This window comes from Sphaerodactylus townsendi, linkage group LG02 (assembly GCF_021028975.2).
Source record: "Sphaerodactylus townsendi isolate TG3544 linkage group LG02, MPM_Stown_v2.3, whole genome shotgun sequence".
Classification (NCBI taxonomy): Eukaryota; Metazoa; Chordata; class Lepidosauria; order Squamata; family Sphaerodactylidae; genus Sphaerodactylus; species Sphaerodactylus townsendi.
Window position 1 is genome coordinate 152,599,756 of NC_059426.1, and position 24,554 is coordinate 152,624,309.

A 24,554-nucleotide genomic window follows, 5' to 3' on the forward strand; every position below is an offset into this window, starting at 1 on the left:
TATCTGATGAACTAGATTAGGTTGTGCACTCCAGCACATGCCAGCTGGGTGGCCTTGGGCTAGTCACAATTCTTTGAAGCTCTCTCACCCCCCAAATACCTCACAGGGTGTTTGTTGTGAGGGGGGAAGGGAAAGGAGTTTGTAAGCCCCTTTGAGTCTCCCTGCAGGAGAGAAAGGGAACTATAAACTCTTCTTCTTTTCTTCCAACTCTTCTTCTCTTCTTCTTCTACATATTATTTAACAGAAGAAAAGAAAACTCGAAATGCATTAACAGTCATGTTACCTTTGGTAGAATATGCTTCGGCAATCATCCTCAGCCGATAAGGAGACACAGCAACAAGCTGTAAGTCATCAATGCCAACTCTTGCGTAGGTATTCGCAGCTTCTTTGTAATCGCCTTCTACATAGTTTAATTTGGCCATCACTAAGTTGGCTTCTTGTAAGAACTCTGGCTAGAAAGAAAAAGAAAAATTACAAATATTTTTACTCGAGAGCACAAGGTATTGCCTGCATTTATGCACAGCCTGAGCACTCAGCCTTCAAACCTTTTCCCAAATTCCTTCTTTTCATGTCAGATCAGAATTGGCACAGAGCTTTTTGCTATAAAAATGATGAATGCAGTTGGAAATAAGACGGGGAAATAAAGTTTATGGAATAGTCTCCTGCCACAGTTTTAAAAACAATAATGAAAATAAAAATATCAAGGAAGAAGGTAGGGAGAATGAAATCAACAACTGTTCCCCAAAGGATATGCTACATTTTTTAAAAATCTAATCTAATTTACTTTAGAAATTAAATTCTAATCCACCCAAAAAGCAAAGCAATAGGAAGAGAATCAGAGAAGGAGGACTTTGGATTTATATCTTGCTTTTCTCAACTGTAAGGAATCTCAAAGTGGTTTTCAAAGCCCTTCCCTTTCTCTCTCCATAACAGACACCTTGTAAGGTAGGTGGGGCTGTACTTCATTCTCTGTTTCTTGATCACACTACAGAATGATAGAATACTGGGAGAGAATGTGCAATGTGGTGATCAGGCAGATAGATATGATCGATAATGAAGATAACTCAAGACCAAACAGCTCCTCAAAATATTTTGAACACAAAATAAACCTTATTTCATTTCACAGTTCAGCACAGGAACAGGAGAAAAAAATTCAGCAACAAACCAATGGCACCATGGCTTGGACCCAAGTTTCACCAGTTGAGCTCCACTAACAGAACCTTTTCTGCCCCCAATGAAGCCAACTGAGCTCTCCAAAACTGTGCCCACAGGGGATAGGGCCCTTCAGTAACAGCCTGGCGAGGCAATGTGAAGGCCTGCAACAGCAGGAGAGAATCAGTAAGAACTGTCATCGTCCCCTTCTGTGGGAGAAAGTGCCTTTTTGTCAGTGGAAAATGGCCTCTGGAGACCAAACCAAGTATTTATTCAAGTTCTAAACAAAACCACTAGAATCCAGCTATTTCTTTAAAAGAAGCAATTACCTTTAGATTTCCTCGGTCAAGCGCTGCAGTGAGATGCTTCCTGACTTCAATTAACTTTGGCCGGGGCCCACAGGGACTAGCACCCTGCTTAAGAGGATTTTCCTTCAGAAAAAGTTCTAGCTTGGACTCTCCAAGGAGGAGCTCTGCCATGTCATCTGTTAAGACACAGAAAATAATATGCAAACAGTTAGTGCATGGCACAGATCATACATAAGATTATAACCCCCCCACACACAAAAAGCAACTATCATAGGTGAAATATTCATTGGTAGAAAGGGTAATGGTAAGGGCTATCATTCTTAACCCTCTGGTCCCTCCAAAGCCCAATACTGTAAAAGTAGGAGTGTCAGAACATCTTTTTTTTGCCAGCTGAAGGTAGGGGCTGTTCTCCGGATCCTCCTCTGTTGCAGGTATATAGGCCTGAGCATGGCCAAAGGTGTGCGCTTTTGGTAGCAGCTTGTGGCCCTCAGCAAGCTGAACTACTGAAACCAAAACCAGAACCAGACCATGATGTTGGATCATCACAGTGAATATGTCTTTGTTTGTGTGGACTGTGTCTGTGTGTTTGTGCTGTAAAACAATTTGATCTGCATACAAAGAGAATAATGGCACATCTGTGTGCCTAAATACATAAATACCTAGACATACAGATGATGATTTTCAACAGAACTGTATACCTTCAATAGCTTCACAACAGGGGCAAAACCCTATTGTTCTAGGAGTATATCTTTCACTCAAAGCTCTCCCCCCACCATATACCCTACGAGTACTTAAAACAGGATACAGAATAATGCACTTTCAGTCCATTTTAATGTACTTTGCAGCTGGATTTTACTATGTGAACGGGCAAAATTCACTTGCAAACGATCACTGAAGTGGATTGAGTGGACGGATCTGCCGCTCATACTGCCTCAATTCTTGTTTATGGGAGGCTCAGCTACCAGTTGACTTGATCATCCTTAAGAGTTCTGTTCTTTGCAACTCAAAGCCAAACTATTCCCCCATCTTTTCCTCAGTCTACATGAAAACGCAGCAGGTTCTCCCAGCAGAGGGCAATGCAACACTGTGCCACACCAAGGTGAGAAACCAGCACCTGCCAACAGCTTATAGTCATTAAACATATTCATACCAGGATGTGGAGATGCAGAAATCATGCACACATAGATATGTTCTTTTTAATTAATTACAGAAGTGCTCATAATTATATAAGTGCATTCTGTGCCATTTAGAATTGTAAAGAAGTACACCGGATGTAGAAGTTACAAAATCATAGAGAGAAAAAGACCACGAATAATTTTCACTAACTTTGGTTCAACCATCACCTAGCATGTAATGTTAGATAACTGTCTTTAACAACATCACAGCTGACAGACATTTTGAGCACTCCAGGCGACAGTACGAATGTTCCCTTAATGAAAACTGTAATAGCAAAAAGATTTATGCCTATATCTACTTACTGGGAACCTAAGAGAGTCATTTGCAGTACGCTCCTGTCTGACTTGTGGGTAAACAAAGCTATAAATCCATCTCTCGTTAAGAGTTTTCATCGTAGCCCTGAGACATTCTGATGTGCTACAATTACTGTACAAATGCAAAATGTTGAGGCAAGTAGTAGCATTCATCCAATTTTTAAACATGGCTGCCCTTACTGCTCTCTGTGGACCCAAAGGGATATTTATTATTCCTAATATTTATGTTGCTCGAGTCTGAAATCTAGGCAATTTTAACTAGCAGGTATGAATGGAGAACTCTGTATGATGTTCAGTTCTTGGAGAGAGATAAAAATCTGCTGGCAGAATAAGGATACTCACAGCATTGAACCACTCTGATGTTATCTCTGGCACTTGGGACCAAATTAAATGTTATAGCACAACATCAAATAATTTTAAAACAAGTGTTGCTTTGCCTTGCAAAGCATCTTTGACAAGCTTAACCCTTTTTCGGCCATCTCATTTTCCCTCCTCCCTCCCAAGTCACAGATTTATGTTTACTATGCAAAAGTCTGGAAATCTGCAGACACAGAAACAAAAAACAGCTAAGAATAAGGGGGTAACCAGGAAAAGACGGGCAAGAACGGAGTAAAATATTCCCTCTGGCCCAATTCATTTCACCCCTTCCTAAGAATGTTTTCAGCTAATGTTATATGCAGCTACGTCATAAAGACAAATTTGGGCCTTAAACTGTTTGAGGCACCATTTTCATTTCATGACCCAAGACAGAGATTTGCCTCAGCAAGGGCTCCAAAACATGCCGTCAAGTTTAAAGATGTCTTTTTCCTAGGCAATGTACAGGCAGTACGTTTCTAGAATCTTGGGGGCACAAGGATACAGCTATCTTTGACTGTGATAAGCACAGTTCTTTTCTTTTTTTTATGACCCATGACAGCCTCTGGTTAAGCCTGAAAAAGCTGCAAGAAGCCCCCAGAAGCATAATCAAAGTTCCAAAAATATGCTTGTGACTGGATACAATTTATGAGAAATACATCCCCTCTCCTATTTCAATTTTCCTGCCTGTGTTTGGGTTTGTTGTTCCCTACTCCATTTTTATTTTTAAAGTGAACCATTTTTGAGTGCATGCAGCCTTTAAAAACCTGTGTGAAGCTGCCCTTAAAAAAAGGACAGACGCTGCTTGTCTACTGGTCTAATCAACTGCCTCTGAATTTTAGAGGTCAAGGAAGTAGCTGCAAGGAAAGTCCAGGAAAATGAAGTGAGCACATTTTTCCCCTGAAGGGAAGCTTTGCTCCTTCATGGCTCCATGATCAAGCTACCTAAGAATTAGCCCCAATGGGAAAGCTGGTTCTGTTGCTCCAAAGAAAGAATTGTCTCTATGCACAGTCTTTCAGATCAGCGGGATGCCCACAATGCTACCTAGTTTAAAGCAGAAGGACCCTCTGTGGGCGTTTTTCCACTCAAGAGTTGAATAGTGTCGACTCATGAGGCTGAAAGAGTCGACCTGTGTTAATCCCTTCGTTGCTTCCCACAGCAGCCGAGGTGGTCCTGCCGGAGCCGAGTTCAGAGGGCGGGATCACCTCGACTCATCATTCACTCGTCATATCTGATTGGCTGCTGCGTTCGGGCGGGAATGCGAACGTCGTCCCTTTTAAAAAAAATTTCACGTTGCCATTTCAAGGTTGCTGAGCGGGCGTCCAATCTATCCTTCGGTCCATCAAGCATGATGCGTGAGTGTTACACTGTTACCCGGCACGAGTGCTTCCGTTCTGCACATGCCCAAAACACTCCCCTGTGATTGGCTGGCTTGACTGGCTGAATTTCTCGCACCCGACGAGCGTTTCCCACTCCGCCGGGTTTTTTCTTGAGTTCTAACCTAAGGCTTCCATTCGGTTCACCTCACCAATGTCGTGGATGGATTCCGAAAATTTAATGGCAGAACGGAGCAGAGCAGGACGAACCTATGTCGAACTCAGCAGATGTGGGGAGCACTTGGGTTGAACATAGGTCGAACTTGAGTTCGCATGGTGAGTGGGAAAATGCCCTACAATAAGCCAGGAGCTACATAGTACAAATGAGTCAAGATAGGCAGAGAGTAAATACTAGGGGTGAGACAAAAATCTCTGACCTCAACAAATATGCCTGTTTCTTTCGACAATTTTTCAGGAAGGAGCAGGGGCAAAAGTGTCCTCAGTGTGGCTTCCGCCCCAATGTCCATTCGGAATGAAGAAAAAGTGAGAAGAGGGAAGAGTCTGGATTTATACCTCACCTTTCTCTCCTGTAAAGAGACTCAAGATGGCTTACTAGCTCCTTTCCCTTCCCCTCCCCACAACAGACACCTTGTGAGTTGGGTGGGACTGAGAGAGTTCCAAAAAACTGTGACGAGCCCAAGGTCACCCAGCAGGAACGTGGGAGTGCAGAAACACATCTGGTTCACCAGATAAGTCTCTGCAGCTCAGGTGGTGGAGTGGGGAAGCAAACCCGGTTATCCAGATTAGAATCCACCTGCTCTTAACCACTACACAACGCCTCCTGCCCTCCGACCCCAGAGGCATTGCTCTGGCAATGGGGGGGGGTGTCCCCTGGCCTCCACAAAGTGACGGAAGGTGGTAGGAGGTAGGAGGTGTTCAGGAGCGTCACAGCCCATGCAAAGGCTGCGCTGCCGGCTGCACAGCCAGCGGTGCCATTCATGCGAAGCATACAATGAACTATGCCGATGCACCCCCGCTCAGCTGGCTGTGTGAAAATGGCCTATGATTCTATGATTTTTCCCCACATAGGTAGTAGGGAGACTTCATGGTAAGTTACAAGTCGAACCCAAACCTGACATGGCTTGTCTGTTCCCCCCTTTCCCCCCTCATTTAGTCCAGATAAAATAAAAACCTACGGTAACTTTCTCCAGTTTAAAAGAGAAGCTCTGGTGGAGTATCTATTTAGAAGCTCCATCTGTACCAGTACAAGGAAGGGGTGGAGCAAAACTCTGCTTTCAAAAGAGACTGCCACACATCATGCCCTGCTGTCTCTTAGCCTTTTAAAGGGCATTTCTTCCTGCCCCTGCATATTGTGGAGAATATAGTATAACTCAGTAAGGAGGGAAAGGGGGAGTTTCCAAGACACAGGTCAAAAGTCACTGTCCTGTCTGTGCTTTTGCACGGATGCAATGGAGAAAAAGGAGAAGCAGTAGAAGCAACCTGACAGTGTGGACAGATGGTGTCCCTCCCCTCAGCTGCTTTCGTATCTGCATGCAGCCACAGACTAAGTCAGGTTGGGTATTACAATCAAGAACAAGACTGACAAATTTCTGTTCAGAATTCTTGTGCTGGTTTACATAAAATTACTTCTCCCATTTTGTATATTGAGTACTTTGTGTGTGCGCAAAGTGCTGTCAAGTTGCTGCCGACTTATGACAACCACTCATAGCGTTTCCAAGGCAACAGACTGACAAAGGTGGTCTGCCATTGTCTTGCTCTGCACAGCAACCCTGGTATTGCTTGGTGGCCCCCCATTCAAGTACTAACCAAGTCTGACCCTGCCTAGCTTCTGATATCTAACGAGATCAGGCTGCCTGGGCCATCCAGGTCAAGGCACAGAGCATGTTAGAAATGCAAAATGTTCTTGTACCTTAAAAGGATGAATAACAATCAAAGATTTGATTTTGAGACTGGTAGAATATGTTGGCTTAATATTGTAGAAGACAGAATGTTAAGAAAGTTTCTAACATTTATGTTGCCACTTGCAATATTTGAGTATCTGGCCATTCACAAAACTATAGCCATATTTACAAAATGTCTGTTGTACAGACAAGTGGGAAAAAACCCCTACATTTAATGGCATTTTTTCCCGCATAAATTGAGAGTCCTTGATACTTTGCCTTAATAAAGCAATCATCTAGGACAGGTTGCCCTCACTGACGCCGATCATTCAGAAAAGCAACAAAAATATTTAACTTGAAGATGTTCCTTCCTAAAACAAGAGGCAAATCAATACCAATCAGTAGAAATTTAAAACAAACTCTGCAATATTATCAAGTACAGAAAAAACAATACATAGAATATGACATAGTAAAGATTTATTACCACAGAGGAAAAGCTAAAGAAATGCAGCCCGTTTTTGTGTTTTCTCTCTCTCGCCCCTCCCGTACCCCAAAAGTCTTATGGCTAGGAATGGTTAGGAATTCAAATAATTTATCTATTGCAATGCCCCAAAGGAAACAAATTACCCCTTTAACTGCTTGCAATTCTGAAGAGTGTTATCTCATTAGGAAAAAATGACCACAGGAACCAAGGAAGAACATTGAAAGCCATACTTGTATTAATAAGAAATAAGACGCCGTAGGATAGACTACTTACAGCATTAGTTTCAAAGAGATTCACATAACTGCTTCATATTTCAAAGAATTCTACTTAGCAAAAAGAAATCAGAATAGCACAGAAGATTATGAGATGAACTAGGGAGCAAAAAGAAGAGTTTCTGGTGCTTCTTTCCTAAACAATAGATGGCATTAAGGTTCAAAATAAATAACTGCCAACTAATATCAATATTTGTCCAATTCATTAAAAAAATACATAAGTTCTTCCATATGTTTCTCTTACTTTAACAATGGGCTCTGAGGCTGTCCAGACAAATTGATATTATCACGCGTGGGGAGTGAGAAATAATGTCTGAACAGCTACTGGGACCAGACCAGTCTTTGGGATAATAAGGGAAGTTAAAATGCTGCTTAACAGGATTTAAACCTGCCTCACCGATCTGAGATACAATTCCCACATCTCTGCTAGAACTACAAAATTCCTAGTTTGAGGAAAAGCCACAGTTCAGTCATACAGAAATCCATTCTTATGTTCTTATGTTCATTAACATACATAAGGTTCCAGATTTGATTTCTGACAGTACCACCAACTGCTTTTAACTGAAGAGTTAAGAAAGACCTCTCAGCCTGAGACCACAGAAAACCACCACCAATGAGATTAGGCAATACTGGGCCCCTTCCGCACACGCAAAATAATGCGTTTTCAAACCACTTTCACAACTGTTTGCAAGTGGATTTTGCTATTCCGCACAGCTTCAAAGAGCACTGAAAGCAGTTTGAAAGTGCATTACTCTGCATGTGCGGAATGAGCCCAGGTCTGAATAAGTACTGGGCTAGAAGGACCAACTATCTGACTCGTCGTAAGGCAGAGCACATATTTGTAAAATGTCAGGAGAGGAGTTTATCCCAATTGTAGAAGCCCAACCAGAGAGCCACTAACATGTTGGTGCCCAACCCAAAATCCCACTCCCAAAATGATAAAAATATAATAATCAATTTAGGGGACCTCAAACTTGGCCTCCTGAGGGCCAATTCTAATGAAACCGCCAGGTTCTCTTTTCTAGCTGCGTTTAATTTCTGGAAAATTAAACTGTTCTAAGAGGCTTGCTTTGCTCTGGTCAAGGTTAGCAATGAACCATACTGTGAAACTGCAAAGGTCAACTCTGCACCACAGGACTCTAAAAATTAACAGCAAGGGCCAAAGCACGTTCATTGCAAAGCAAGCCCCACAATTTGATGGGACTTGAAGGGGGACTTACATTATGACTAGAATGTTACTTAATTAGCAGGAAAAGTTTATACCACTGCCCTCAAATGTGAAATGCTCATTCTACAGAAACCTAGTTGCATGTCAACTGCCAACTTTATAACAATTTTCAAAGGAAAAAAACAGGGGTTGTTTGTTGTTTAAAGCAAATATTGTAACACAGATCACAACAAATAAATATCTCTCACATCTACTTTGCTACCCAAATTTCCTGGATGGCATTGCTGGGTAGTATAGTCCTTATTACCAACTCACGTAATAACACTGATTTTAAAGAAACCCCCTTGGCTTAGAGTCAAGACTAGGCATTACACAGAAAGGCAAGTCAAAACACCCCGGGCCCTTCTGGAAGTGGAAAAAGAACTTTTGTTGGACAACCAGGATTGAAGAGAATTAGTAAGGGGAACAAACATTCAGGCCTTTCCTTGCCTACTGTTTCCTGTCCCAAATCTGTCTTGCAGCAGCTTTCCCTTCTGTGTGGGGTTTAAGGGTAAAATAAACATTTGAACTCTGGGGGAGCCACTTGTGAGGGGGGAAGGGCAAGGAGATTATAAGCCGCTTTGAGTCTCCTGCATGAGAGAAAGGGGGGATATAAATCCAAACTCTTCTTCTTCTTAAGGAAGCAGCTTAGAACAGGTAAACAGTTTCAGGACGAGGGTTAAATCTTTCCTCGCTCACGCACACATCTCCAATGCCAGAGCTTCCTAACAAACAAACCTGAACAATATACAACTGCAAGCACACACTTTACATTTTAAGTGTACCCTCTTCAAAGATTGTCATCCATAAATCTAAAAACTGTGCTAAAAAATGTAGTATGGGATGAGACCCTAAGTCTCTGCTCTTTCACAACCTACATAACACGAATATTTCTTCCATATTTTCCATGTACCTGATTTTTCCACCATAACAGCTTCTGTTTTCAGTGTGTCAAGCCCTTCCAATGTTAAACCTTACACTATTGTGCAGTGATCTTAAGTTAGCATAAATACATTATTGGTGTTAGCTTCATGAATACAAGCAACTGCCGCCATGAGACTAACAGCACAAACTTATGCAGAGTTACTCTAATGTAAGCCCACTGAAATGAATGGGCTTAGATTGGAGTAACTCTCTGCACAATTGCACTGTAAGCACCTCCAAATAAGCATCTGTCGGCTGCCATGACACTCATGCTTCTTTCAAACCCAAGACAGTCACAGTCAGCATTCTTAGAATTACTATTTAGCATACTTGCTCCCAAATATAAATGGAGAAGCTTAATTAAAAGAATGCCTCAAAGGATATCCTGAATAAATGAACAGCAAGGCTGAAATACTATAAAGCGCTTTGCTACAGGATAAATGCAATGTCTGAAATATCCCCAAGAACACTAAATCCCTTAACACCACTGGTATGAGCGCTAGTATGAGAATCACTGATGATCTGAAAGCTCTTGATACACAACAATAAACAGTACCTCTAATAACCAGAGGTTTAGCATTCTTCAGTACACTAAATCTCATACCAAACATAGAAATCATGGAAAATGAGTTTATGGACATAAACTGCATACCGAGGGGGAGGGAGGGCAAGGAGGCTTAAAAGATTTGTGTTGTGGTGAAGTGCAAGAAATCAAGAAGAGTTTTCATGAGCGGTTTGTGCACAGATGAATAAAGATTGGGTGGAGTGGGGAGCCCAATGGGAGTCTCAATTAGACCCTCTTGTTTTCTGCAACAGAAATCTGTCTCCTGGTGTAATCCATTCTATGCGGCTATAACTAGGAATTCGACACCATTCCTGAAAGAATAATGATGACTATAATGTATTGTCAAAGGCTTTCATGGTCAGAATCAACTAGCTGTTGTGGGTTTTCCAGGGCTCTGGGGCCGTGGTTTGGTAGTTTTTGCTCTTAACATTTCACCAGGGCGCATGCTAATGCAATTCCAAATGCAACAGCAAATACCAATGTGAATGCAACCGCAATCAAACTCCACCCAGACACATGTAAATGTGCCTCATCCCACCCCACACCTGTCAGTTGGGCAAAACCCCACTACACAATCACTCCACATGCCATGGAGAAAAACACATCTTAGCATGACATGCATCTGAAGATGCCAGCCATAGATGTGGGTGAAACATTAGGAGCAAAAACTACCAGACCATGGCCACACAGCCCGGAAAACCCAACACAGCCAAATAATGACTACAGTTTGAAACCTTCAGTTGTAATTGCTATAACTTCATGGGTAATGGTCAACAGATTGAGGAAGGAGGATGTTTGTGACTTTGTACACAAGACAAACATTGTCTTCGTTGAGGTTTGGTTTTTTTAAAAATTAAGAGGTGTGTAGTGTTCAGCCCAAGTGTTCTACAAGTGCCAATAACACATCTCCACAATCCCTTCTGCAGAACGTCTGTCCAAATGTGCACCCATGCTTGAGACTGCAATCTCGTCATATGCATGTTTCCTGATTAGAGAGTTACACAGCATTGAATTGGTTTCACTCCCAAATACCGGGATGTGGCCTAAAAGTTATTTTCACTTAAAATGCCCATAGAATAGACCTTGTTTGCTCTACTGGAAGAGGTCTGACAGATGTATCAGAGTCTCACTAATCACATGAAACCGACTGGTAAACACAACCCCAAGTGATACCGGGATTACAATCCTTACAAGTAAATCCCCATTGTTAGTATTCTAAGTCTAGGACACACTGTAAAGCTTTATTGCCGTGATCTTTCCTCAGACCCACCATATTGGCCTTTTCTTTACTCACCTGCCTGCCCTTAGCTAACTGCTTGAGAACATTTAATGCACAATGTCCCTGAACATCCATCTGCACTCACAATCAGAGTATCCTGAAGGGTAAAATAAGAAGAGAAGAGTTTGGATTTATACCCCGCTTTTCTCAAGGCAGCCTGCAAACTTCGTTCCCTTCCTCTCCCGACAATGGACACTTGTGATGTAAGTGGGACTCAGAGTTCTGAACTAGCTCAAGGTCACACTGCAGGAAGGTAAGAGTGGGGGAACAAATCTAGTTCACCAAATAAGAGTCCACCGCTCATACGAAGGCGTGGGGAATCAAACCCGGTTCTCCAGATTAGAGTCCACCTGTTCTTAACCATTACATCAACATGTCCACAAATCAAAAATGGCAGCAAATAGGATTACAATCAAAAGATTTACAGGCAAAATACAGCAAATAACAAATTCAGTACAGATATATAGAACTTCAAAATCATACACAACTTCAATATGGCACTTCTATAAAACGGTTTACAAACTGGAGAAGAGTGCGCAACAAAAGACAGGATGTTGGCTAACTTCCAGTTTTGATGCATGGATATTCACTGGTAATGAATGACCTTGCACTGGTTAATTTGGAAGCCTGTTATAAGCTGTTGTAGATGAACAATAATAACCCAAATAAAGCAAACTATTAAATCCAAATGCATTGTACAAGATACAAGACCTATTTATATACCAGAAAATTAAATGCAAGTATAGTATGTAATGTGGTATAACTTCAAAACACAAGCCTGCAAGAAGAATCAGATTTGGCTCATGCTTTCGATTTTCAGGTATATAAATACGTCTCTTTATCTTGTATGATGTGTTTCATGCATACCCACTCGGATAGTTAGCTCTATCCATCTTTGCCTTCTCACTCTCCCACTACCCCATGACTTCTAACTTCCCACCTTGAGAGGGAATAATTTGCACAGTGTATGAACATTTGGAATGACTGGGTTTTGAAAAAAACTTCCAGGATGAACTGTTATTACTGTAAATGTTTGATATTACTTTGTCTGTTTAAGATTACTAATGCTCCAGCTCAGATATTTGTATTATTCTCCTCAGTCAACATTGTTTACATTCCAACACTATCTGATTCTCAGTGTTCCTTCCAAGCTTGTAGAAGCATCTTGCTTTTTCAAAAGATCTCTGCTGTGTTGGCTCATTGCCCAGATTGGGGCATCCTTTAAACTGAGTGTAGGACCTCAGCCAGAAGCTCCTTTAGAGTAGGAGTGAGAGGCAGCAGGAGGAGTATTTTCTTCCTTACACCCATGCTATTGAGAGTGAATCTGGGTTCAACCTGGAAAATGGGCTGCCTTCATACTGATAGTGGACACATACCTTGACCCTGGACATGTAAGAGTTCAGTTCATAGCAGCAAAGGGTATATTAACTGCACAAAACTTTCATGTTCACAAGCAATGTACCTTTCAACACAAGTTGTCAAGGAGCAATAACACAGGGAGACCTCAGACTCTTATGCCCCTTCTTGTGGGCCTTCCAAGGTATGTGGTTAACTACTGCAGGAAACAGGATGCTAGACTACATGAATCAAAGATCAGATCCAGAATACTTGTTCTTCCATTCTCATGAGAAGGTAATGTTTGTTTTGGCCACAAGCAGAAGTTACAACAGGATACAACAATATCCTGTACCTCATGAGCCATGACTGAAAAAAAAAAGATAGTAGAGTTCATCTTCTAAAGCTCCCTGCAATGGGCTGGTATACCGCCTCTACTCTGTATTAGTGGTGACCAAAAATAACCTCTGACATTCAAATGAAAAACACTGGTAACCCTTACTTCCAAATGTAGAAACAGGCAATAAACATGGTAGTGAGAAACCAGACAAATTAACTTCCTCACATGGGTCCTGGCAGAAATACCTGCCATTCTGAAATATCTGCTTAAAATACTTATTTCTTTACAAATCTGATTGCATGTGTTTCTACTCCAAGTATCATGTTTGTGAATTTATTATAGTGTTAGCAGTAAGGCCTACTGTGGGAAAAAAATACAACAGGCTCTAGCAAGTGGGGACCCACAAGAAAATTGTGGAGAGAGGACATTGCCCCCATATTTTTCTTCTGTTCTCTCCCTTCTTCGCTGCCTCTCAATCTCCATTCTGCTGCCCCTTTTCTTACTCTTTTCTTTTTACCCTGCTACCACAGCTCTTTATTTCTCTTTTTGCCCTGCTACCCCAACTCTCTTTCTGCCCACCCCCAGATTTCTTTTGAACTTTCTGCCCCGCTACCCCAACTCTCTTTTTGCCCATTTATTCGATCTCTCTCTTTCTCTCTGCCTACCTCAATTCTCTCTTCTCTGACACCCTACCCCGGCTTTCATTCTCTCTTTCTGCCTAGCACTCTTTCTCTTTCTGGTCCTCCCCAGCAGTCATTCTCTTTCTGCCCCGACCCCAACTCTCTTTTTCTCTCTTCTTATCAGCCTAATCAATGCTTGGTAGCTTGGCTGAACTGCTCTGGGTGGATGTGCTGAGGCATGTTCCCCCCCCCCCCCCCCTAGCCCTGCTCTCATTGCCTCAGCAAGAGTCACTGCAGGTGCAGCGACGCCTCCCCTCACCCCCAGCCTGGGGAGGGTGTCTTCTCACACACTGTACCCAGCAAGAAGTATTGCACATTATCCCCCAGGTTCCTCCAACCCCTCCCCTCTTCAGACCTTTGCTTGCAACCTTCTGGGGAAAAACAAGTAGTCACCAAAATGGCTAGGCTTTTATATAACAGGATATGAATCTTATTACTCAAATATGAGCATTTTAAGAATTATAGTATTAGAGCTATTGTCAGATCAACCTTCCAAGACACAGTCATTCACAGGGCCATTCAAACTTAGCAGTTTATACGAAATCCAGATGATACTTTCCTACACTGCAAGAAAAATCAAGAAAGCAAAGCTTGGTTTTGCACATCCCCTTCGGGGATGGGGCGATATAAAAGCATGCATACATGCATGCATAAATAAATAAATAAATAAATAAATATCTCTAGACAGCATTTATTTCAATTTCGTCATCCCCATCCATCCAGTTTGCCATTTGAACTGGAAAGTAGTCCCCATGTGGGCCACAGTTTCAGGTTCAAAACTTTGTCTGGAAATGCCATTCAATACATTTTAGATACAGATTCTGCACATGTTCCCAAACTGCAAAGATCAGGAGAAAAGCAACACTGCCTATCAAATAAATCACACACTCCCTTGCAAGCACTTTGGCTTAATACCAAATATAAGAGATAGTTATCAGTAGTGAAAAACAAGGCATTCTTTTCCCTAATGTTTCCATTCCATTCATTTATTTAATGCTCACAGATCAACAAGTCATGAGTGAAAGGATACATTTATAAACAATATATCTAAGAAATTACTTATATAATTCAACAAAAATTTACATTTACAGCAGAGTTTTCGTTATTATGCAGTTAAAATTTAAGAAGCAGTGTCATTAAGTGCCAGAGATAGGAATTTTGCATCTGCTAAGGTCATATTAGGATCAGCATCTGCTAGTAACTTAGCTACGAACTTCTGTTTTGTGACAGGGTTCCATTTTGTGATAGGGTTCCATCCAGGGATATGTCTATTAATCCATTTTTCACATGCCATATTATATTTCATGCAAGTGATACAGAAATGCCAGCTCGTATCTATATCCCCCCAGAGTTATAGTCATTAAACTACTTTAAAAAGGTGATCCCTTGAAGTCTGCCTGTTAGTTCCCCGAATGGCAAGGCATTTAGCCTCAGAGAACAGAATATTATTTGGGAACATTAGAAATGTACAATATACAGGTACAGTCTTCAAAGTTGGGAGGGCCAAAAAATGTAGGAAGCATACTCTTTTGCTCTACAGCAGGAGTCTGCAACCTGCAGCTCTCCAGATGTTCATGGACTATAATTCCCATCAATTTCCCCGGCCTATAACATGGCCCAAGCATCTGGAGAGCAGCTTGGGTTGCAGACTTCTCGGCTGCTAACAGCATGTGCTCCATTTATCAAAATTTACCCAAGATACTAGGTTACATTTTGCCTGCATATGAATAAAATCCATTTTGGTTGCTTGAAGGAGGTTGCAAGGGGAAAGCCCAGTTTTTGTAATCCATCATCCACCAGTTTCAGACATGAGCTTTAAAAACTGTCTTTGGCCAGATAGTACAGATAGCTGCCCTCTGATGAGTGATAAACAGGCCTTGGCCTCCAGGAATGGTTCAGCAAATTCCAAGTGAATAGTTGGGCCAGAAATGCACCTAGGGGTGTTTGAGAGTGAGCCCAAGAAGGAATTTAAACATAAATCCTGTTCCTTAATGTTCTGGATCTGAGCTGTAGCATCTGACAAAGATACTGAGGCCTACATCTTGTCTCCACTCAAGTCTCCTCAAGCATGTACCCTTCCCTTATCCCCAAACTTAAATACAGTCTAGCTCACCTCTTAGCAAACATCTAAGACCAGCCGGACACCAGACTTTTCTCAGGTTAGCCACTAAGCTTTACCACTATCCAGAAGAACTAAATTCCAGGGTTTTTCCCCCTTGAAATAAAGTCCTAGATAGTGAAGTAAATTTTACTTGACTATCCAAAGCTTCACCTCACGAAAAAAAAACCCTGGAATTCAGGTCTTCTGGAAAGTCTTTTTCTCAAATGCCAAATTGTCTGGTGATTGAGTGGCAAGGGAAAAGATCTACTGATGTTCAGAGATGCTATCTCTAATATTTCTTCATATTCCAGGATTAAGCCCATGTACTGGACAAGATTCCCAAAACTCTGATTCAATCAAACCTCTGTACACATATTCCATAGTCCAGGCTACTATTTCATACCTGGGGGGAGGGAAATCCTCAACTCCTCAAGCAACAGACAGCCCAGGTTATTACAGCATCTAGCCAGGAAACAAGCATTTTCCTTCACAACCCTCCTCTCAAGAACTTAACCTGAGGCCACACTTAATTGTGAAGGTTTGTCGGTTTCTGCTGTTGATGCCAAGGCTCACCCTTCGAACCCAAGAAACCACAGAAGAGACCAGAGCCCCACCAAGTACATGCAGTGCAACATGCAGAAGGATGACTTTTACACCACTACCTTTGTACACATTAGGGTAAATGCATATACCTTTGCAAGAAACAGCCAGAACACAATGTATTGTTGAAGGTTGTCATGGCTGGAATCACTGGGATGTTGTGTGGTTTCCAGGCTGTATGGCCATGTTCTAGTAGCATTTTCTCCTGACGTCTCACCTGCATCTGTGGCTGGCATCTTCAGAGGATCTTCTGAAGATGCCAACCACAGATGAAGCGAAACGTGAGGAAAAAATGCTACTAGAACATGGCCTGGAAACCCCAGAACACATTCTCTTTAAAAATAAACCTGATGACTAGATAAGTGTGAGGTTCATTTGGCCATGTGTGTGTGGAATGCAATGCACAAATGACTCAGTGCACATCCAAACAAAAATCAGGAATATACTTATATATAGAAGCTGACTGAACAGAATATTAAGTTCACTGATCTCAACACATGTAGAGAGGGAGTTGCAATGTCCCCATCCTGTTGCTTATCCACTATGGCCAGCTCACCAGTACAGTCTACAAACATACAAAGTGTGCACTCACAGGCTTTGTTCCCACGAGTGGCTGTTTTGCTTTTTTAAAAAAGATTCCCAACCACAGGGAGGAATTTAAGCATGTAGGCTCAGCGTTCACGGCCTCCTCTTTCTATGAGTGTCACTTGCAACATATGCAGTGTTTTGCACAGATGTGATACCTGTTTGCAAGAATTTTGAAATCACACTTGATGTAACGTCTGAACTGAGCTAACTTGGGTGACCACAACATACGAGCCCCTAGATAGCAGGGCACTGCGGGAAGGGCTTCGAACAATTAAAGCATCATTGCCAGAAATTCTGCATTTAAATTCAAAGTTGTGCCTTTTTCTTTCTCGACCGAGGGCTACAGAGAATCGCCGGCTAACAGTCGCCCCCTCTGACCTGGAAGCTGCTTTCCCCCACGTCCTTCACTCCGGAATTGCGTGGCCGGACAGAGATGGGGGGAGGGGGGCCGACTGCAGCCACCATTACTCACTGGCCTGCAGCAAAGCAGTCTGCACATGCCCAGGGACACTTTCTCGCCCTTTGTTTATTCTAGGATCCAGTAGCCGCAATTTAAAAACAACAACGACAGCTGCTTCATCTTCTCCCCAATGCCCAATCTAAGGCTCCGGTCCCCGACGGTACCTGCCGGCTCCCGCCCGCGCTGCACCTGCAATCGCGGTTCCCCGGCCCACGCCCCCGCATCCCACACCACCCGCGGGCCGCACCGTTAGCGATGAGCTTGGCCGACAGCTGCTTGACGAGCTCGGGGATCCTCTCCCATTGGCACTCGGAGCGGCACCGCTCGATCTCGGTCTCCAGCCGCGAGCCCCCTTTCTTGGTCGCCATGGCGGGCAGGGAAGGGGGGCGCGGAACCGGTGGCGGCGGCGGGGGTCTTTTCGGCGGCGGAACGAACCGAGCGGCGTCCCCGGAACGGGAACCGGGGGAGGCGTCTCGCTGCAGCGCCCCCTGCCGCCGGCCGGAGGAACGAGGCGGGGCCGGGAGTGCGGAGGAGAGGGGGAGGGGGAGCGGTTCCTTGGCGGGAAAAAGAGGACTGGGGTGTCGAGGGGTTCCTCTCCCTGTCGCTTCTGGGCTGCTTCATTTCTTTCAGGAGCAGTTTTATCATATTTTGCACCAAACCCGGTGCTGAATTTAGGGCCTCAAGTTATGAGGGGGACTTTAATTAAATAAATTTAATTTAACTTTAATTTAAATAAATGCACGAGTAATTCGCCATTTTTCGTAATGCCTCTGGGCCTCTTAATGAGACTTTGCAGCGATCGTCCTTGCTGTTTTTAACTCATTCATTTGATCGTTGTCACACTGTCCTGTTTCGTATTAGCACATCATTTAAAATAAGTGGGAATCTGAAACTTGGACTTGCAGGGAGCATCTCATTTCTTCCCCTGCTATTTTTCCTTCCCGATATCCCCTGGAGCACAGGTGTCAAACTCGTGGCCCTCCAGATGTTATGGACTACTGGCAGGGGATGATGGGAACTGTAGTCCATAACATCTGGAGGGCCACGAGTTTGACACCTATGCCCTGGAGCCTCTCCCCTTTTCCCTCTTCCTTCTCTCCTAGAGTTGCCCACTTCTGAATGGGTTACCCACTACCTGGGGAACTTTAATAGTGATTTCAGCTTGGCGGCAAATAAAGAGGCTCGGCAGGCAAGATCCTTCAAAAAAAATTTCTTTTCTGTAGCACCAAAGAATCCCTGTTACAGCGCTTTGCTAGAGCAGGCACAATTCGGGGGTACACTGGCACACAGACACAATGCACACTGAGCACCATTGCAAGGCGCAAGGCCAAGCCTGGCAGAAAGCGCACTGAACACAGAAAAATACAGACTTCTTACAGTAAATTTTACAGGTGACATCATGGATTGAATTATACAATAATAATACAGGGTCATCAAGGGCCATTAAGCGTCTTCCTCCAAGACATCCGGGTCTTATCTTTGGTGAGGAAACACCTCTGGATAGTTGTCCTTGTAATAATGCAGATGTTTGCCTGCTGGCTGTTTTGCATATACATCTTGACGTTCTGCCCTGTATCTGGCTTTTAATGGGTTTTTACTGGGTGTGTGTGACAATTACTTGGGGCTATGTCAAAATGCAAAAGGGGTTTGCCTGATTCATTAACTGTCTGCATCTTGTTTCTCTGGGTCCACTTCAGCATAATCTAACCTTTTTTGTTTCAGCAAGCTTGTGACTTAGACAATGGTTTCAGGGAGTAATACATTTTACAGCAGGAAGAAAAACTTTACAGAGAACCAAAATAAAACCTAAATTCTACTATCAAAACTATATTTTAAAAAAATAATTGGTAACTGTCCCTCTGGCTACAAATGCAGCCTGAAAATACTGGAATCAGAACAGATCTCCCAGTTCCAGAAATCAGTTCCCCCGTTAGGCTTGCCACCTCTGGGTTAGGAAATTCCTGGAGATTTGGGGATGAAGCCTTGGGAGGGTAAGTTTGGGGAAGGAAATGACCTCAGTCAGGGTACGATGCCATAGAGTTTCCTTTCCATTTTTCCAGGAGAAGTGATCTCTTTCTTCTGTAGGGCAGTTGTAATTCTGGGTGATCTCCAGCCAGGGCAGGTGTCAGGGGTTTGGTTTTGGTTTTGCATCCTAGGCAGGGCTAACTACTTGTGCACTCCACTCCTGCCCACCCCCCGCCCCGTCTTTTTGCTAACCAGTTTTAAAAAGTAGGGGAAAAATGGAAACCCGGATTTCCAGATTAGAGTCCTCCACTCTTACCCACTACATTTCATTGGTTGAACCAAACTATAGAAACTAGTTGCTTCCAGACAGCATCATCATTGACTACTAGAGTTAAAGAGTGTGCATTGCAGGACACAAAAAAGGTGTATGGGTTTATAACCAGGATCCTCTTGTTTGCCTTTCATAACTGATTGTCATAACCTTGATCACACAGACTTTCAAATGGTAATCCTATTTGCTCAAGCTGTCCAAGAAGAGTTTCTGTCACAAAGGCACGTTCAGGTCGATTCCCCACTCACTATTTGATGCACGCTCCTCACGGCAAATACCCTGGGGTCCTGCAGCGCTCCCCACTGCCCCAGCAGCGACAACACAGTCACCCCGATTCTGCTGCTCCTTTTTGCAAACCACGGGGCGAACGTGCAGCAGTGGGGAAGTCCGGGGGGTGACTCCGGATTTGAGTTTCCCACCCCTGGTAGTGACTTGGTGCCCAGTAAGGAAGCAGTGTGAAAGCTTGCTGGTTCTAGTATCGTGGAGCTGAGATCGACATCTATTTGTGGCAATGTGGGGTTAGTTACATAACAATGCAAGGGAGCACTCACTTCAAGCCTAGTATTTATCCCTTTCTGCCACTAGAGTTTCTGTGGCTTAGGTGGCTAAGGCAGTGCTGCAGTGTGAAAGCTTGCTGGTTCTAGTACTGGGATGAGTAATTTTTCGGTTTGTTTTTATAAGCCATTTCTTCGTCTCCTCGTTTCTATGTCGGTCTGCGCATGCTTGCACAGACGTGGATATGACAGGGAAAAAGGTTTTTAAAATCCCGCGCAGCAGCAGCAGCCAATCAGGATGGCCCCTGAGCTGAATGCGTGTTTGACAGCTTCAGAGTGGGGAATCCTGGTGGCTGCTACCTGATGATCGTTTGTGGGGCAGAAGCTGCAGTGGGCATGCTGCAACCGTGCTCAAAAGGTCCTGGTTTTTCCCAAAAAGGTTTGACTCTACTTCCATTTTTGAAGTGGGGAATCGACCTTAGTCTCCTTTAGTGAAACAAATCCTAAGAAATGTTCTTTTATCATAACCCCAGGTTTGATTACAGATGAAAGAATTGGAAGGGACCCCTGCGTCATCTTGTTGAATACCCTGCACTATGCAGGAAATTCACAACCATCTCCCCACACTCACTCCCAGAGAACTCAGATATTTCTGCAAACCTGGGGTGTTCAGATTTGTAAAAAGATCTGTCTTGCCCATTCACAGCTCCAGTCTCCAGATTTAAGTATCCTCAAATTTGGCCAGCTTGGCTAGTCTGGAAACCAGAACAGTCACAAGCAAACCAATAGAAAAAACCACATTCAAAACAGCTCACACTTTCTGATTCTCAATTACCTCAAGTTGAGAAGGGGTTTTCACTCAGACTGTGTGAAAAGATTACACACTCCTCCCACCTCCCCCACCCCAGAACAAACTCTTAGAATTTCACCCTCATTATAAGATATTTAATAATGTCAACACAACCTGAAACTAATGTAATTCAGTTAGTATTTACCTTAATTAGATTAGAATTTTCCGTAACTACTTTTCATCATGTCTTTCCTGTTTTGGGTGATACCTGCTATTTGTTTTTGCTTAAAAGAACAGTATATTGAGGATCTACTCGTTGCATTTGAAGAAGTGGATTCTAGGCCACACAGAAAAAATTACAAAAGGAAAAACATGTTGGTAATCTTTAAGGCACCATTAAGCTCCTATTTGTTCAAGAAATCTGGATTTCTTTCAGTTCCTCCTTTAGGAAATAAGTTCTTTGAACTCAAGAGGACTTTTATGTTGATTGTCTATATCCTGCTCCATAGAAAGATGATAGTATATTCCTCTGCTACAGAATAAAGCATGCCGAACCTTGGTTATTGTGGATTTTCCAGGTTGTGTGGCCGTGGTCTGGTAGATCTTGTTCCTAACGTTTCGCCTGCATCTGTGGCTGCCATCTTCAGAGGTGTATCACAGAGTGAAGTCTGTTACACACTGTATCTCAGAGAGAAGATACTTCTTCTCTGGCCAGCCACCACCAATCACTCACTTGCCTCCAGAGTCCCTTTTGGGGGGAGGGCACAATTTTGGGGGAGGTATAATTCCAGTACATGCCCCGGGTGCTATTATCTGCTAATACACTGCCTCCATGTCATGCCCCTGGTATTCCTTAGAAGTCTCCCATCCAAATACTTGCCAGGATCAAGGCTGCAGAGCGTATGATGTGACAGATTTGCCCACCCTGAAGGGTTGGTGTGTGTTTTTTTGTAAGGCCCAGTGAGACAGGCCTTGGCAGAAGCCAGAGAGAGTCAACAGCACACTCCATATAAGGAGGTCCTACCTGATTGGCTGGCAGAAGGTGCAGTTTGCCTAGTGCCTCAGGTAGAGGGAGCCATAAGGGCTGGATATATAAAGGCAGGGAGAAGCCTGTGACAGGATTATTCTATTCTGATCTTTCTGACTCAGCTGGTGTGCTGTCAGGAGTTACACTGCTCTATTAAGCTGAGGAGGCTTGTTAGAGCGTGGTGGCCCTGAGTTTGGTGGAAAGTGACCCGCCAGTCAGTGGCTACACAGCTTGACTGTCCAGACCTAGTATCTGTCCAACCCCAGTTCCAAATCCAGTCTGGGAAGTCTAGTCCAAAGGGGCAGTGAGGCCTATCAGGGTACTGTAGGAAGGAGGCTTGTGTATGCCAGGGTCCTTCCAGACTTAGACGTGGAGACTGAGGGAACAGAAAGGTGCATGAATCAGTTGAGAAACTAGTGTCTGTATGTGAAAAAGCTATAGAAGCTAGAAACTGTCTGGCCCCTTCTGCACACGGAAATAATGCATTTTCAAACCACTTTCACAACTGTTTGAAGTGGATTTTGCCATTCCGCACAGCTTCAAAGAGCACTGAAAGCAGTTTGAAAGTGCATTATTCTGCATGTGCGGAATGAGCCTATGTTTAACAGCTAAGAAGCCAGAAACCTGTGGGTGTGAAAGCCTGAGTATCTGAAACTCTTTAAGAGAGAGAGTGAAGTGGCCACCTGCGTGTAACCAAGCTTTGTAAAGAAACTGACTGAAACAACCGCTCAAGAATAAGCTCTAACTTTTTGTAACCACAAGCGTTAAACCCTCTCTAAACCAACTGAGAAGCCTTCCTTTCTGTTAAATAAACTTAAAACCTGATTTCATGTTACCAAAAGTGCCAGTCTGTGTCTGTGAGCCTAAAAGGGGACGTGCCTGTCTGTGTTCAAGCCCAAACCCTCTCTGACAGAGGCCGTTTCCACATGGCCACGGAAAGGGTTGGGTTGGCATACATGACGCCGACCCAACCCCTCTGGGACTGGTGTTCGCATTGTAAGGCGGTCCCTAGAACCCTCAAGGGACAATGGCGCTCGCGGCTGCGCCCGTGTCGTCAGAGTCAATAACTCCATTTCCTGCTGCTTCGGCTCCTCCGGCAAGATTGGCCGAGGCCAGGGGACACGCCCCCCCCTGCTCCTGCTTGCTGGACCGGCTTCCAGAGTCGCAGGGCAGAGGGAGCGTGGTCCCCGAACGCGGGCTCCTCGGGCGACAGCCGCATCAGTGAGGAGCCACAGAGTAGTGGTGGACCGCACTACTGGGTGCGGTATAAAGGCGCATTGGAGCCGCTACCCGGATTCGGCATCGCGAAGCGGCTCCAAGCCGCTATGATTTTCATAAACCTCGCTTTGGAAGGCGAGGTAGGAGAAAATGGCCCAGTTCATGCTGCTCCTCGAAGGCGGGAGCTGACTCTTTGAAGCAGCTTCGCCCTGTCGCAAGCGGTGACTCCCTGGGACGGCATTTTTGCCATCCCCAGGGCACCGTATTTGGCCCGTGTGGAAAGGGCCAGAGTTTCCCTCCATTTTTGTTAGAGGCTTTGGTGTTTACTCCCTCAGTTCTTGGGAGTGTAGAAGGAGGAGTGTTGGTGGGCCAGTGACCAATATATATATATTGGTCAATATATACATATATTGGTGGAATCAAGGCTCGGCGGTGTCTAGTGACCGCTATTATATAAGTGGTGGCAGCGAGAGTGCGTACGTGGCGTATGACTGGCTCAAGGTCACCCAGCAAGCTTCTATGGCAGAATGGGGATTTAGACTTGGATTTCCCAGATCTTAGGGGCAGGAGAATTTCACAGTTTTCCTCCTGCCCGTGCCACCACGCTCCCTACTCCCATCTGGATTGGGGTGTTAAACTACATTATAGCCATTTTCAAGACTTGGTTTGCAGATCCAAACATTTTTCTTTATTTTAGCTTTTCTTGGAGTTCCTTTTGCCCCCCAAGCAATCACCATGCTTAATTCCAAATGACACGAAGTATGTTTTGTGTAGGAATCTAGTAGATTATAGCCAACCACATATCATACCGATGCTTCATTTTCACTCTGCCACTGTTACACTCATCTCTTCTGGCCTAATTAAATTTGTCGTTTTGATTGGAAACTCTGTGGTTGCTTGACTAGAGGAACTGTCCTTTGTCAGCTGTGTTTCATATCCTTCCTTCTGTTGTATTTATTACCCATACTAAAAAACCCTAAAAGACTGAATGGCAATATATTTTAAATGTTGTTCCCCATTTGCAATTTGAAATGTGTTTTGCTCAGAACTGGACTAGCGCCCAGAAGGGCTTGGTATGAAGCCAGCTAAAAAAATATTTTTCTTAGTAGCTTGCAGTACGTTTCTGTGAAGAGAACTAAACATATTTGCATGATTGCTTCTATTCGTTGTATCAACTAAACTGGTGGTCTTCAGCATTCAAGACCTGAGACTCACTAAGCAGCAAGAATATGACAATAACAGCACAATCCTAAGGAGAACCCAACGGACTTAGTAACTCTAGATAGGAGTGAGCTGTAAGTCATGTAGCATCAGTTGTGTGATCACAAGGTAGGAGATGGAATGATGATCTTGCTGGTAACCAGCTTAATGCT

General features: G+C 43.7%; 1 protein-coding gene across 4 annotated transcripts in view; it reads right to left on the reverse strand.

Moving 5' to 3' along the window:
• TTC7B (tetratricopeptide repeat domain 7B) overlaps window positions 1–17,815 on the reverse strand; it is a 130,878-nt gene extending 113,063 nt beyond the window's left edge. For all 4 annotated transcript variants that reach the window (XM_048485191.1, XM_048485192.1, XM_048485190.1 and 1 more), the window contains exons 1-3: window positions 17,604–17,815; window positions 1,482–1,636; window positions 284–452 (exon numbers count right to left, since the gene is read on the reverse strand). In XM_048485191.1, coding sequence (XP_048341148.1) covers window positions 284–452; window positions 1,482–1,636; window positions 17,604–17,724 — 445 coding nt within the window. In that variant the 5' untranslated portion in view covers window positions 17,725–17,815. The remainder of the gene's footprint in view (window positions 1–283; window positions 453–1,481; window positions 1,637–17,603) is intronic.
• Between the last annotated feature and the right edge of the window lie 6,739 nt (window positions 17,816–24,554).